Source organism: Agrilus planipennis, unplaced genomic scaffold (assembly GCF_000699045.2).
Source record: "Agrilus planipennis isolate EAB-ADULT unplaced genomic scaffold, Apla_2.0 scaffold47, whole genome shotgun sequence".
Classification (NCBI taxonomy): Eukaryota; Metazoa; Arthropoda; class Insecta; order Coleoptera; family Buprestidae; genus Agrilus; species Agrilus planipennis.
This window is the reverse complement of record NW_020442442.1, coordinates 401358-417957: the sequence shown is the minus strand read 5'-3', so window position 1 is coordinate 417957 and position 16600 is coordinate 401358. Positions and strand designations below refer to the sequence as shown.

Sequence of the window (16600 nt, the reverse complement as noted above, 5' to 3'; positions counted from 1 at the left end):
AATTGAACCATTATTTTTAATGAGCTTTCTAAAGTACCAGCATTCTCTTAAAATATTAACAAATATCTTTACAAATACACACTACAATCTTTCGTTCTCATAAAAAAAAAAACGAAAAAATTACGCACTAGACTTGCAGATACCCTATGCGTGTATGGTAGCCATTGGCTCATTACGACCTAGGTATGGATTTCCATAATATTGTACAGATCATAATTCTCAATCTCGTATCTTCGATGTTGCTATACTTTAGAATTATTTTTTTTAAACAGGCAAGAGCATAAACAATATCCTGCAAGTCGATATATTAATAAATAATAAAATGTAAGAATGTAAACAAGTACCTGTGTGCTTGGTTCCGTCCACGGAAGGGGAGGGGGTTGATATAGTAATGGCGTATTCCCTGAACCTACCTAACCGAGCGGCATGGCCTAGAGGTTTAGACCATTGCTTAGCATTCGGGAGGACGTCGGTTCGATTCCGGGTCCGTCTGCCTTAGTCCAAGTTTTTCTGTGGTATCCTTGGACCGCTTAGGCAAATGCTGAGGCAGTAATATTCCACAGACAATCCTTCATTTTCTTCTGTCTTCATTTCGTCCGTCTCATCTTTCTCACCCGAACCACCACCCACCCATTCCCACAATTCCTGAAAGCAGGCTGAAGAGGGCCTTCCGCCCTACCTTCCGGCGTAGTCGGGAGGGACTGCCCGACCATCAGCATTATTGGCTGGTGAGAATGAAACACCCAAAAGTAGTTTTGAACCTACCTAATGTAAGATAATAAAAGAAAAAACAAGGAATACCACGCGAGAATGGAGCCCTTCATTAAGAATTATGTTAGAATTAACAATTTTACCTTAACTTATTTGAAATACCCTTAGGGGGTAACTGTAGTGATAAGCTAAGCAAGACCTAGACCAGGACTGTCCCTTGACCTTGGTCTTGCTAAAATAGTCTCGGTTTTGATCGTGGTTTTACGTGTTAAGTCTAGTTCTTAAGTATCTAACCTGATACTTACATTTTTTTAATAATTCTTCTAAATAGAAAACATACAAGCAATCATCAAAACATTTATGGTGTCTATTGTGTCAAAACTTTACCAACTGCCTTTCAACAGGGTTTTATGAACTACTACGAACAGCGTAGTGAACGCCATCTGTAGTTTTGGTCCGTTTTCGGTTGAACTATCCACGCTGTGCTGACAAGATCCAATGAGATCAAAATCGATTCTGTTTCCTTAGTATGCCTTAGTACTAAGCTTGCTATGCACTATTCTGCAGTGGTATCTAATCGACCAATGTAGATGGGTTCAACTGGTGATTCATAAAGCGCACGTTAAAATTGAACCAGTAAAGAATTTTAATCTAATGATAAGACATTGTACCTATTTATACCATGCTCGTATTCAGTAACCGTAGCTTAACATACATATAAAGAACTCGCAATTGTATTGTAATTTGAGTAACGGTCGCAAAACTGAATACGCACAAATTAACATTAAATTATATTCGCGTTGGTGAAGTAATATAAAAGAGCTTCCTCATAGATGTTTTAAACTGGATAAAAAACAAATTTTTTTGGTTTTATTTCCAGTAAGTAGGTACTATCGCCACATATTTTGTTAAAATTAGTGTCTCATGCATTATTACAAATAATCAGTAACACATTGCCTTCTTATAATGTAATACGTGCATGACATGACTAATTATATATGCCTATTATAGGTGTAATTAATCAAAATAAATCGGGCTTACAGTTACATATGTAATATCGCATATTTATATTATTTAAATCACGTAAATGCAACATTAAACACAAATATTTACTTGGATACATATCTCTAAAAAACAATAAAATGGGGAACCACCAATATATAAATCAGAGATAGGGAACTTTTTACAATTAAATTAGACAGTAAAAGTGGAGGCCCCATTAGTTTATATATGACTTCCCATAAATACGTAATTTTAAATTTAAAATTATAGTTTTTGTTCTGTTTTATCAATGCGGCTATGTAGGACTACTAGTAGGTATAGTTAAAACAACCCAAGATGGTAATTCATTTTATGTTCAATAGATGGCGACACGTTATTTACCTAACTCCATTCATTTTTTAATTGTAGTGGTTTATATAATGTGGACATTTTTCGATGTTATTGCATTTTGTACAATGTTCTTATTAATTTACTTCTCTCCACTTATTTTTAAAATTTTATGTATACAGGTATATATATATAACTAGAGAGTAATGACCTCATCGAACCGTCCCAATTTTGATCACCATGTTCGCATATTCTGCATGTGAATATATTTGTTTTTGCTTGATATTTTCACACTTAACATACTTCTATACGTGCAATTGACCTGTCTACGTACCAGCTGTTACGAAGGTCCCGAATAGGTTTCTGTGTTTCGTCAGTTGATGCTTACAATAACGGATTGTAATAAGATAAATTAAGTAGTGTGCATATTTTTTTATATAAATAAACAATTGTAGGATCTACAGGTACCTACTATTCTCTTATAAATTTTGTGCTTCATTCCAAGTGCAGTAGGTCTCAATAATTTGCTTCTTTTAGATGCTGGAGTAAAGAATTTTGGAAATTTATCGCATAAAAAAAGATATTGGCATGTAGGTTTAATAAGTTAGATAACTAAGACTGGTGCAGCGCTAGAAATATACGTTAAAATAGATAATAGTGCAGGGTCAGGGCATTTTTAATAAAAAGAAATTGCAATCGGTTGATTTCGCAATTCGGAGAGGATTATTAAAAATATGTTTGACGCACAATTCAGCATAGATGTAAAACGTAAACGGTAGAGGCTGCGTAAAGATGTTAAAAGCCGTGGATAGAAAAGGTTAAGAATGGAAAGGTATTGGAAATAGGAGAGCAGAGGACGTTATGGAAGTCAATAAGGAATAGGCGAGATAGACTGGTAGAACACTTTGTCAAACATAAAGGGAGTAGTTAGAGATATATTAGAAGCAAAACCGGGAATTACAAAGGGCATAGGTAGAGGTAGCAAATAGAATTGCAGGTTCCTTTAGTTTTCAGCTAGAGATAGGAAGTAGAGGAAGTACGTGTCCAACCAAGTTTCAAGTTGAAACCCTGAAGACAGTTAACTATTAAATGTTTTATGACCTGTTCATTTGGTACATAATGTACTTTACATAAGCTTTACGCAATTTGTTTTCTTCGACTCGCCAGCTTCGGTGAGGCACCCCATTCAATGGGGTTAATAATTTTTTTTTTAACCTACATGACCCCATTATTACCAGAAATATTAATTTATATCTAAACCACAAGATTGGACCATAACAAGTTTTAATTGTGTAACTATACAACGTTTTTGAATGTAAAACCAATATGAAACACGTACAATGCATTGTAAATTTAAACGGTTTTATAAACGTTATTAATAGCGAAGAATTTTTTTTTTTAGCTAGAAAAAAGCGCACGTTTTAGTGCCTCAATCATTTGTTGTTACATAACGGCAGCTAGTCGTAAATCGCGTAAATAACTTGCACATCCATGACCGAAATAATTTCAAAAGGTCTTCGTGAAATTATTGTTCTAGTAACCTGTACGACACCTGTTAGAGGAGTGAGAGAGAGAGAGCATCACCTTCATTAAGAATGGTTCATTACGGCGAAGTCGGGTAATTAGTGGAATAAAAAACTGAAAAAGTGAAGAAACACATAAAGAAGCAACATAGATCGCGTCAGTCACGAGCATCAGAGCAAGCCTTGAAAATCTAATGGCTCTAGAACTGTAACACGGAAGACGCTTAACATGACATCATATTTTTCCCCTTGTCTGCGGTTATATTATTTTATTATTATTACCGCGTAATTTTATGAATTCGAAATAATGTTGGTGAGACCTTCACATACAAAAAAATATTGCTCTTGCTTAATAATTAGACTAATATACATACAAAGTCGATTGAGGACGTTGCTGAAATTTAATTATCTAACAGTGCAAAATGAACGATTATGTTGCAGAACAAATTTGAAAACGAAACCTAACAAAAATGTTTTATTCAAATAAAACGCTACATTTAAAGAAACTGTTACAAGTTGTATTAGAAATTATAAGTGTTTATATTATTATTCCTATTTACATTATATTTATAACAATCCCCAGTGTATGCCATTGCTTCTACTGACCGGGGTGGAAACTCGCACCAATCAGCGAACAGCGGCGACTGCCAAGACCAGAACCACCAGTACTGGAACCCCCCAATAACTTGCAGCTACTTTAATGATTTCTGTTGCTGAACAATTTGACTTGATAAATCAATACGAATGAATCACGAGGAATCGATTAACCAATGAAATTATAATCAATGGACTTCCTAATATTATTTACTTTATCCTCCTATGTTGATGCTTAAATTCCCAATATCTCATCTGTGCATTTTATTTATTGTTAACATGTGGTCCCATTTAACATTGTCAAAAGCCTTTTCTAGATCCACTCTCTTCATAATAATCCTTCGTTTAGGACGTTGAGTTAGCAACATGGCTAATTCCATAGCGGGATCAAAGCATGTCTCTGGTTTTGGCGGTCGCTACTATTCAGTGATTCGAATGTCCTCAACACCACAATTTTGGAATAGTCTTCTTAATAATAGCCGTAGGTATAGTTAAAAACCACTGTGAATTAAAAATTTTGCTGCGTCACGTGTGAAAAATTTTGTATTCATAGAGTCCTCTGTTCATCTATTTTTTCTAATACCTCTTCATTTCTAACCTTCTCTGTATCCACGAAATCCTCATCTTTCGCCTATCCTTCTCTTTTCCGCCTCGTTCATCATCCTGTTTCGCATCCATACAGCGATGCGCTCCAAACATACACCTTTAACCATCTTTTTCGAATTTCTAAGTTAACCGTTCACGAGCACAGAAGTGCCTTCTTTTTATTGAAGGCGACTCGACCCTGCGCTATCCTCTGCTTCATATCCCTACTACTCCTTCCGTCCTGACTTATCTGACATCCTAGATACCGAAAATCAATCACTTCTTCCAATTTTTCGTCTCCTATCTTTATATTCCCTTTTTTGACGTGACAACGTCTTATAATTCGATGGAGCCGGCTGCACGCACGAAAAAACATGACTCATGCGGCGTAACCTCGCTCCGAGGCGTTCCATTTAAGGCTTGAAGTGCAAGCGAGAGCGCGAAACGAGCGACAAAGAGGCACAATCAGCCTCCGCGTTCGGCAGCGTTCGACATCTGTCTCTCTCCTACCTGAGTGAGCGATGCGTCCGCGTAGACAGCTGCTATACAATAATACATGTGTGTACATGTTTTCGTCAAGTAGGAAGTGCAGTGAAAAGTGAATGTGGTGTCAATTGTTTATAGCAACGATCATTGCGGCGATAAAGGTAATGATTCTTTCGAAATTAAATATATGTTCAGTGATATATTGTCGAATTGAAGCTAGATGTACAAAAATTTTAATGATGTTTAAAAGTTGTAAATAAAAGTAGTAAAACAATTGCTCAAAGCACATTCATACTTGTAAAAACTATGTACATTGGAAAAAAAATAAATAAAAATTGACATAATTGTATTTATGCGTACAAATAAATGTAACTTGATCAATTCAATTGTGATTTCCATTTACCTCCTTCTCTATATCCATACAAAATATCTATCAAACAAATAAAATTAAAATTTTCTTTTGAAAAATGAATTCCATCAGTATTTTCTTATGACGTTGTCACGTTCAACTATCGTCAGTAAACCGACCTTACAGACAACCAATTTTTTCCTCCTTTTTCTTCCCTCGCACACCAGTATTGATGTTTTACATTCATTAATTTTCATTGAATGGATACAGTTTTATCAATACCTCTTCTGTTTTATTTAAAGCTATCTCTAACTAACTCCTCCTTGGTAGATGCCAATACTGCTATATCATCCACAAATCTAAGCCTACTATTATTTTGACCCTCTATATGTCCTTAGAGTTGTACTATCTTTAATAATTTTGATAGCGTCTTCGATGTGTAGATTAAAAAGTAGCGGTGTCAATGTGCATCCTTGTCTGACTCCCTTCCTACTATTCACTTCTCTACGTTGCTGCTCCAGCTCTATAACTACCTGTTGATCTTTATGCAGACTATGTCTCAAACAAGTACCACTCTTCTATCTCTATAACTCATCCCTACATTTTTAAGTATATTTAACATCTTGTCCCATTTAACATTGTCAAAAGCCTTTTCTAAATCTATGAATTTTATGTAAGGCAAGATAATAACAAAAAAGGAAGAAAAACTGAACGATTCCATAGTTAACAGTGGGTTATACAAATGCACCTAATACATATACGGAGGAGTCGATGTTGGCGGGTCACAGCAATCATTTCGAAACGTTTATCTATCCAGCTACTGTAATGAGCATAAACATTGTATTAAACATCATACAAACTGCAAACATATCAACGAACAGGTCTAAGTGATACATAAAACAAACCCAAGGAAAGTGAAAACCATTGTTTATTTTAAATTGTTCGCTCTCATGACCTAGCCGGCTTGCCTTATTTTCATGCATCGCCTGCTACCTACTGCTACCTCCCGCACGACACATTAATTTGTCTGATCGTGAAATTCGTTATTATCGCATTCGCGCTTGTTTAAATACAAAAAGTGTGTCATCAAAAATCCACTTCGATACGCTAGTTGGTTTTCCGAAATAAAGGATTTTTCCGAATCGATTTGGTAATTCTACGGTGCCATTTGGAATTTTCATCTTTGTACTATTGAAAATGTGAAATTCCAATGAGATATTGCAAATCAGTTCGTACTTTCCATCTTGTTTATACTAATTGGTCAAGAAAAGAGAATGCAAAATAATTTATTACATAACCTTATATTTGTATCAGAACAGAAAGTTTGTGGTGATCAGTATTCTGTTGAAACCATAAAACGGATCACAATTTCGATCTCATTGCTTCTCATCAGCACGTCGTAGACAGTTCCGACTAAATACAGACCCTGAACTTTTGATTTTGTATATTTACGTGCCTGCCACGTAGAGTTAGCTATGTCGTGTTGTGGATTCGGTTCGATAAGTCGATATCCTTACGGATCTTGTGGAACTTTTTTGAATTCCACTAAAGGTAGTAATATACTACAGATGGCGTTTACCACGCTGTTTGTGGTAATTCATAAAACGCTGTCTTTAGATTTGTAAAACGAAATCACTAGCATAATTCGTTACTTTAATTGTACATAGAACTAAAATTAATACAAATACAAAAAATAAAAAAACGGACAGATAAACACACAAGTGATCCTGTAAGGGTTCCGTTTTCGTACAGAATCCTAACCCGAGAACCAACTTAACATTTTAAACTGCAAATGTACGCGCAATATTGTTTTGTTAAAAGATTTACCACGTTATGTTCAGGCCATAGATTTCTTATTAATTTTCCCGTAATCTATAAGTAAAAAACTATTTTCTGTATTTTTTTTTTAAATTTTAGGTTCAGTAGTTTCGGAGAAAAGGGGGCGGATGGTCAATTTCCATCTATTTTCTTAAATAACTTAAAACTTATTAATTTAAAAAAATATGGTACCATAAAAAAATATATTTGAGACTCTTACAACATTTCACTTGATATGCCACGCAGCATATTTTGCAAAACATTTTTCTTAATTTCCTATTGGCCCTCCAAAAATGACCCCTATGTTCAATATTAATTTATTTACGTTATGCGTCCATGCTCAGAAATTCATATGTGTACCAAATTTCAATTTAATCGGTCCGGCTGATTCAGAGCAAATTGACTGTGACAAACGTACAGACAGACACACGAGTGATCCTATAAGTAACCCTAAAAAGTAGTACACATAAAGACTAAAATCTAATCTATATATAAAATCTCAATAGACCTACAGTCCTACAAATAGAATAAAACGTATTAAAGTTTTTTTTATTTAGTGAGGTTAGGTAAAGATTAAGGTTTTGTTGATTGATCTATTTTTACTAAAAAAACAGTCTTTATTAGGTATGATATTTTCTCCCACATGAGTTCATAGAAAGTCAGTGCCAGTTTAAACAAGATCATCCGTCTCGCCAAGTTCGTTTCTGTTTAACGTAAATATTTATCGATATTTTTTAAACAAACAAAAAGGCAATATGTATCTCAAAGGCATATTGCCTGGCGCTGTTTGCGCTAATTAAACAGGCCGATTGCGTTCAAAATCGATCTCGGAAAGGTCGTCCCACTTTGCTCACCGAAATTAGCGACCTGTATGTGAAATCGCAAGCGAGTAAATACAGAAAATTTGCACATTTCAAATTTAGGTACTAAAGACGAGTGAGAGTGAACGGGATAGATATTTGAAGATCGCAGCTATTTGTTGAACTTGAGCTTTTTATTTACACTAAAATCGAAACTTTTACAACAAATTACTAATTTATTTGGGACAAGTACGAAAGAATGACCCGGATGTTAGAACCGACATTATCAAAAATATATTTTTTATATAGACAATTAACAAACATCATCCACTCCGTGGTGGGTTGTGACAGTGAAATTGAATCGAAAATATTGTGATGTTACCAAAATGCCAAAAAATTAACTACTTTTCATCATCATCATGAGGTCGTCAGTCCTAAGACTAACTGGTCGAATTTCCCTAAAACTAGACCACCCCTTAACTATTTGTGAACAGTAATCTAATCTAGATGCATCTCTACTTCATTTAGCTTATGTTTCTAATTCTAATATGTCACTAACTAGCCATTATTCATGCCTGAGAAGGTACCCTACCAACCTATCTCGCCTATTTTTTATTGACATCCATAGAGTCCTCTGTTCTCCTGTTCTTTGTAATACCTCTTCATTTTTTTATTTTTATCAACCACAAAAAATTAAATTGAAATTTTCATGATGACAAGCATGCGCCTTCATGGACTGTACATCAAGAGGTGAAACTTTATCCCTAATTCCCTAATATCAGTTCACCTTATGATTGGAACGAATGTCAGTATGTTTGTAAAAGAAAAATACCGATACGAAGGAACCCGGGACCTTTGGGTTTAAGCGCCAATGCTCTGGACACTATGCTACGAAAGATTGACGCGTTCGATTGGTATAAATTGAAAATAAATTTTCACATTAATATTTGACTTATTTTATCGTTGAGATTTTTGACCTGTACGTCGAGAACTACCTGAATGCAAAGTTTCAAAAGTTTGACAGAAGACTATTTTCCGTAAGGATCTAGCACGATCATATATGTACTTTGAACCGAGCGGCATTGCCTAGAGATTTAGACCATTGCTTAGCATTCGGGAGGAAGCCGGTTCGATTCCGGGTCCGTCTGTCTTGGTCCAAGTTTTTCTGTGGTTTCCTTGGATCACTTAGGCAAATGCTGGATCAGTAATATTCCACAGATAATCTTTCACTCTCTTCTGTCTTCATTTCGTCCGTCTCATCTTTCTCACCCGAACCACCACCCACCCATTCCCACGATTCCTGAAAGCAGGCTGAAGAGGGCCTTCCGCCCTACCTTCCGGCGTGTCCGGAGGGACTGCCCGCCCACCAGCATTACTAGCTGGTGAGAATAAAACACCCGAAAGTTTTTTTTTCGTTTATTTTGAGTCCTCTCATCTGGTGATTATAATTTTATTAAACTCTTCCAAATTTAGTAGCTGTTTCAAAGCTCTCTGACAATTGTCAATTTATTCAAAAGCATTACGTCTATTATTCATCATGTTTGGATAGAAATTGATCCATAATGGACAATGTATTTTCCTCGCTCCATATATTCGCTCATGTTATTATCCGTACGTTCACGGTCAACTATTCACACTAGCAAACATTACGATGGCCGGCGTGTTCCGCTAGAAAAAGCTCACTTTTGATTTCGCAGCAGAGTTACCGTGTCGGGCGCGAGAAATTTACACAACAAAGACTTTCCATTCCAGATACCACGGTCAAAGCGATTATGAGATAATGCTCCATATACTTAAGACCAAGGTTCCCTATTTTGTCCTATTATTATTTTTATTGTTGGTATTGTACCCACTGCTGTTATTATAATAATTTTCGTCACAAAAGCCCCACCCGCACCTACACCAGCTGAACACGAAAATTTTAGCCAGAATAATAAAATCTAATCCAAAATAATAACTTGAATTACGTAGTTAAATTGTTGTTTCGTCAAAGTCAGTACCGGCGTATACGTAATCTGCCTTGTATACATCCAACCTAACCTAATTTTATTTTCTAAACAACAGGAACAACGGAACAAATGAATAACTTTGATTTTTTGTTTCCTTTTTCAGATGAATCAAACTTGTAAAGTGTGCGGTGAACCTGCTGCTGGTTTCCATTTTGGTGCCTTCACATGTGAGGGATGTAAAGTAAGTAAGCATGTTCATTTTATAATTAAAAATGGCACTACTACTTATAATATCTGGCTTGGTCCTGGTTTAGTTTGAAAAGGCATGGTAAGAGCTTTCAGATGATACAGGGTGTTTCTGAAATAAGTAGCAAACTTTGGAGAGTGTTAACTGGATACAATAGGGAGTCACGTGATGAGTAAGGCAGAGCGGTTAAGGGATAAAAAGATTTTTGGGAAAACCAGACGATATTGCAATGCGAAGCCGGCCCTGGGCGTGAATTGGCAACGTACAGATCTAAGCAACCACATCGATGAAAAATGTAAACAGTGACAGTTGTGAAACGACCAACAAAGTATATATGAACAGCTTGTACTTCTACACATAATAATGTTTAGACGCTGATAACGATAATAATTAATTAAATAACTACTTTGTTCATAGTATGCAGTACCACTTAAAGTACACCTCGTGTAAGAACACAAAATACAAAAGAAATACTCGTATAACACGAATGCTGCAGCTGTAATTCTACCAGGGCCGAATTAGCTCCTGACTGTACTTTTTTCTCGAAAACGGCGGACTTTTGGACCGCTGAACGTTTACTTAATTTTCTTGTTTTGTGGTGCCTTTTCACCTCCTGCAAACTTGTTACTTATTTCAGAACCACTCTGAATAATGAGTCCGAGAGATCAAGCATTCCAGAGATATGAACAGTTTGGTGATAGTGAACATAGGCTAGGTTAGGTTAGGTTATATCTTTGAAATGCTTTTTCTTCCAGACTTATAGTATACGTTATTTGAAAGCTCATGCTATGCTTATGTATCTCTGATATATGAACGGTTTTGTAACAGTGACAGGACATCACTGAACATAGGCTAGGCTAGGTTAGGTTAGGTTAGGTTAGGTTAGGTTTTGGAAAACTTTCTTCTGGACTTATTGTATACCTCATTTGAAAGATCTTACTATGCTTATACATTCCTGATATATAACCGGTTTTGTAACAGTGACAGGATATCATAGAACATAGGGTAGGTTAGGTTAGGTTATACCTTGGAAATACTTGATCACCCGGACTTATAAGATATTTCGTTTGAAAGCTCTTGCTATGCCCATTCAAACGAGCCATCAGTCTTGATCAGTGTCCGTGCCAGAAACGTTAGTGCAGTTAAAAATTATAATAAGCAAAACGAAATTAATACAATTAAACGGATGTTAATGTAAACGTATAAATTGAACTTAAAGGGAGTGAGGGCGAAGAGAGTCTTCATCTTTATTCTACAGTTGTTGTCGAAAGGATCGCGGGGCCACCAGCATGTAAAGTTAATGGGAATTAAATTCGATTTTTTAATATTTAATATTAAAGATGCAACAAGTTTTATACAACAACCATTCAACTGCTTTGGAATTTTATAGAAAATGAGCTTCACTGCGACTTCCTATATATTTTTTAATGCTCCTTCCAGCCCTTATAATTAAGAACGCCACTGATGTGCACTAATTTTAAAATTACCGATCAAATCACATATTGCGGTCAATTCTCTGAAGCAAATGACAATCGCCATTATTTAGACAACTTATCGGAACGATGTCCATCCTTTGACTTAATTTATTATCCAGTTTGTCATAGAAAAACCGCAGACGATATTTTTTCGTTTAAAAATAAACGCCAACTCGACAGTAGGTAAGTCCCAGAAATAAAAAATCTCCTAATTTATTTGCCTTAGAAACGTAAATGTCACACGTTTGATTAAAGACATTGCAAAATTTGAATATTAACGAGACAATTAGTCGTATAATAATTTTTATGTTGACCGTAATTTGATAGCGGAACATCTTCATATATATATATATACTAATTCCCTAATATCAGTTCACANTTGATTCGGCGGACCACAATACAAGGGCTCATGAATGTGCCATTAGGACAAAACCGGTTTATAGCGATGTCATTACGAGTGGCGCTCATTAAAAAGATGTTAGACTGTTGTTCTAATTAAGTTTACGAAATTATATGTATATTAATTAAATTTGGCTAAGCTATTAATGAGCCCCCAATGAAGCTTCCGTGGACCGCAGGCGGCCCGCGGAACGCAGGTTGGAGACCTTTACTTTAGGAATTAATGGTGGGGATGAAAATAATGAGACGGACGAAATGAGGACAGAAATGGATAATTGCATCTGTAATAGTACATTACGTATCGAGGGAAGAAGCAGGGTTATTTCAGACTGCAATGTGAAAACATGCAGTCTAAGACAACCCTGTTTCTTCTCGAGGTACGTATACTATTTTTTGTCATGTTTATGCGGAACGCTCGTTATTAAATTGATATTTGGCCAAATAAGAGTAAATGATTTAGAGGTTAGAAAGACATTGTCATTGAACAACTGATTTCTGCGCATGCCCATAAACTTGAGCGCATGCGCTCAAAAGACTAATTTCATTGCCTCCCGACTAAAACACGGCTGAAAAGAGGCCATTTCTTCCCTATTTCATAGCACGCAAAATGAGCTTTCCGCGCTAACATATGACAAAAAATATATTATGCCACAGTATGTTCGTGTACTGCTAGGTACATGAAAATTAAGTAAATGTTCCTACGTTCAAATTTTCGCCGTTTCGAGACAAAAGTACAGGTAAATTTAATTCCGGCCCTGATAAAGAAATACGACCCGCAACGCTGCACTCAATCAGCTGGTGATTATATACCAGCATCAGTATAGTATTTGTTTTGTATTTTTTGGCTCATGCGTTAGAGTAGATTAAAAGTTATTAAGGGTATTTATGTCAACTGTTAACCTCTGCTAGTCGTTTATTCTTTAGACGTTTAAACCTTGTATGAGGTTATCGATGTGCAGTTCAATAAACTAATTCAGCAATACAACATCAATAATTTGTGTAGGTCAATCACTGTAGAACAGTTGTTAAAATAATTGTGACATGTACGTATTAACATGTTTGAATCATTTGGCGGAATTCCTCGATTTTAAAGAAAACATTCCCTAAAATGTAACACTCGAAATAACGGGGAACGTTGGTTCCCCTCATGTGACACTGGCAAATTTTAAAGTAACAGTTGCTGCATCGTTATCATTTGCAGCGAGTGCAAACCTTGCTTGAAACTGATTTTGAATCGCAAGTGGATTCGTGTTTTCACCACTCAATGCCATTTAGTAGACCTGTGTTGCCAACTCGGCACTTATTTATGTGACACCCTGTATATCATCGGGAAGAGCGCAAAATTTTTAAGTACAAAATTATCAATACAATTTTACATTAACTGTACTATTGTCGAGTTATTAAACTTCAATGATTAATCCAGTCAATCGGCACCCTGTATATCTAAATAAATGACTATAGGTATTTGTTTTTATGTTCGGTTGTCAATCTACCACTAGCATCTCTCTATGTTTGCGATTAAAACATTCGTTAAATAAATGCATAATTATTATCGAATGTTATGGTTTTTAACACCCTGTATAAAGGGATAAACTGGATGGAATTTTTGAACTGTAGTCTCCAAAAAGGGTGGAAAAGGGATTTAAAGATTGATGTATCGAACAAGCCACAATTCTAACCACAAATTCCTTATACAATGATATCCTCCGCTATAAAATGAGTTCACATCTGAAGATATAAAATTCTTTTCGTGTAATTAATAAAGTAATATAAGTCCAGTAAATGCATTTTATTAAAGCTTTTGAGGGACTATGCTTTATTCAAAAGATTTTGTGAGTTCGGTTAATTCAGAAGAAGTAGGTGATATTTACAGATAGACATGGTTGAGAAAATACATTCCACATATCATTAAATTGTGCATTTTTCAAAAATGCTGACAATCAAATACGTAATTTCTGTGTTCCGAGAACTTTTATCCATACATGTATATTTTTTTGTGGTTTAAATAATAACATAATGGTTAAAATATAAAAAAAATACACTTTAGTTAGTAATGGTTATAATAACATAATAGATACTAACTGAAGCTTCAATGCCGATATGGTCTGATTAATTCGACAGCTCAATCGAGTTTAAACCATTTTGCTATCAATCTTTCATTCATCGCGATTGTTTGCATCCAACAATTATACTGAGTACCACAATTAGACTCTATTATGAAGTTATCAAACTTTGAAAACACTCTTCTTCATATTACGATAACACGATTTTAATGTTTTATTTCTCGATACTCGATGATTAGTATTACAAACATATAAGGGTATTTATATAACTATGAAGTTACTCAGACATCTATTACCCGATTTGAACATTAGAAGGGTCAATATTCAAAAGCCATGACTGATTCTTTTTGATATTCCATCATAAATTTTATATTCAATTATCACATAAACAAAAAGTAATCAGTATTTCGTTCTGATTGTTTTAAAAATTAAGTAATTAACAATATTAGAGAATGTTAAAGAGAATAAAAAGTAGGGAAATAGCGAATATAAAGATAGGAAAGGAAAGATTAGAAGAAGTGGCTGATTTTAGGTTCTAGGAAGTTGAATAAGGTAGAACGGAAGGAGTAGTAGGGATATAAAGCGAAGAATAGCACAAAGCCGAGCCGCCTTCAATAAAAAAGTCACTTCTATGGTCGCTAACGATTAATTTAGAAATTCGAAAAAGATTGTTAAAAGTGTATGTACGGGTGCGAAACATAGACGGTGGGCGCGGCTGAAAAGAAAAGGTTAGATGAGTTCGAAATGCGGTGTTACAGGCTAATGACGAGGATATCGTGGATAGCGAAGGTTAGAAATGAAGAGGTATTGGAAGGAATAGGAGAACAGAGGACTCTATGGAAGTCAATAAAAAATAGGCGAAATAGGTTGACATAAAGGTCTAGTCAGGGACATGTTAGAGAAAGAAACAGGAGTTAAGAAGAGTAGAGGTAGAACTAGATTAGATTACTGTTCGCAAATAGTTAAGGATGTTAGTGGGATATTCTAGTTTTAGGGCAATGCGAAAATTAGCTCAGAAAAGAAAGGAGTGGAGGTGCGAGTTCTACCAGTCGCATGACCTTATGATGATTGTCCTTTAATATTTGTGCTGTAGTTTTTTATTTAATTATTACAAAAAAATAAATAAATGAATAATTTTGAATCATATTTCACCTTTCAGCAGTTGTATCTCGCACATCTCTGACTGAAACATAATTTAATAAAACCTAATCTAGGGGGGGTTCCACACCCTTTCAACCCATCCCCCCAGTGAGTACGCCACTGAAAAGGGTCCAGCTAAGTTCCGGTTATTCGGTTGCAAATGTTTCGCAAAGGTGCAAAAATTCGGCCGGAATAAAAAGCGTCTTTATGCAAATAGTTTTAATTAAAAATGTAACTAGATTACCGCAGCAGCTCATGCGTCTTATTTCTCAACGGACATGAAAAAATACTTTTTGTAACTGACGGCGCACCGATCGTAAGAGCAATTATTCGTGTCAACAGTTCCAAGTAAATTAGTTCAAAAACGCGGGTTTCCGGCAAAAACCGACAAGGCCGTATTTCAACTTACAAGACATGTCAATTAGCCTCTATTCCTTTTTCTTTCTTTTAGCCATTTAGACGCCGTATCATCGACAACGTGGCAAATTAACCGTACAAATCCATTATCGGACAAGACAGTAGAAAATTCGAAAATCTTCATTAATATGCAAAAAAAGGACGTTGAACTCTACCCGTTTTTATCTTATATCACACGTTTCACAATCCAAATGCAAAACATGACCCAAATAAAGTTAATTTTTAGAAAAAAAAAACCAACTTCAAGACTATATACTTACATGAACAAACTTAAACTAAAAAGTAGAAAATAATATTTTAATTACTTCAAAGCAAAGTGCATTACAGAACAATCGACAAAATCATTAATAATTATACACTTTTACCATTTATAATAAATTTTTGGAGTCGGCAAGTTAAGACAGTTTAATCTTGGAAAATACCACAAATGGCGTGGTGAGCGCCATATGTAGTACGATGCTTCATTTTAGGATCTCGTATGCTCCACCAAGGTCCATTTAAAAATATGGATATCTACTTGCTGAAACGAATCCCGGCGTAGCTAACCTCAACGTGATAGGCACGTTACCATAATCGAACAAAATAATTCGAAGTGGTCTGTATTCTGCCGAAACTGCCAAACGCGGATCGCGATTTCGATCTTTTTGGATCTCATCAGCGCGTCGCAGGCAGCTCCGACAGAACACAGACCAACTTTTACCTGCTGTCTTAACAG

At 35.5% G+C, this 16600-nt stretch overlaps 1 protein-coding gene across 2 annotated transcripts in view; it reads left to right on the top strand.

Annotated features, from left to right (window-relative positions):
* LOC108744606 (knirps-related protein-like) overlaps positions 1–16600 on the top strand; it is a 45271-nt gene that overhangs the window by 22369 nt on the left and 6302 nt on the right. For both annotated transcript variants that reach the window (XM_018480469.2, XM_018480471.2), the window contains exon 2: positions 10308–10385. In XM_018480469.2, coding sequence (XP_018335971.1) covers positions 10308–10385 — 78 coding nt within the window. The remainder of the gene's footprint in view (positions 1–10307; positions 10386–16600) is intronic.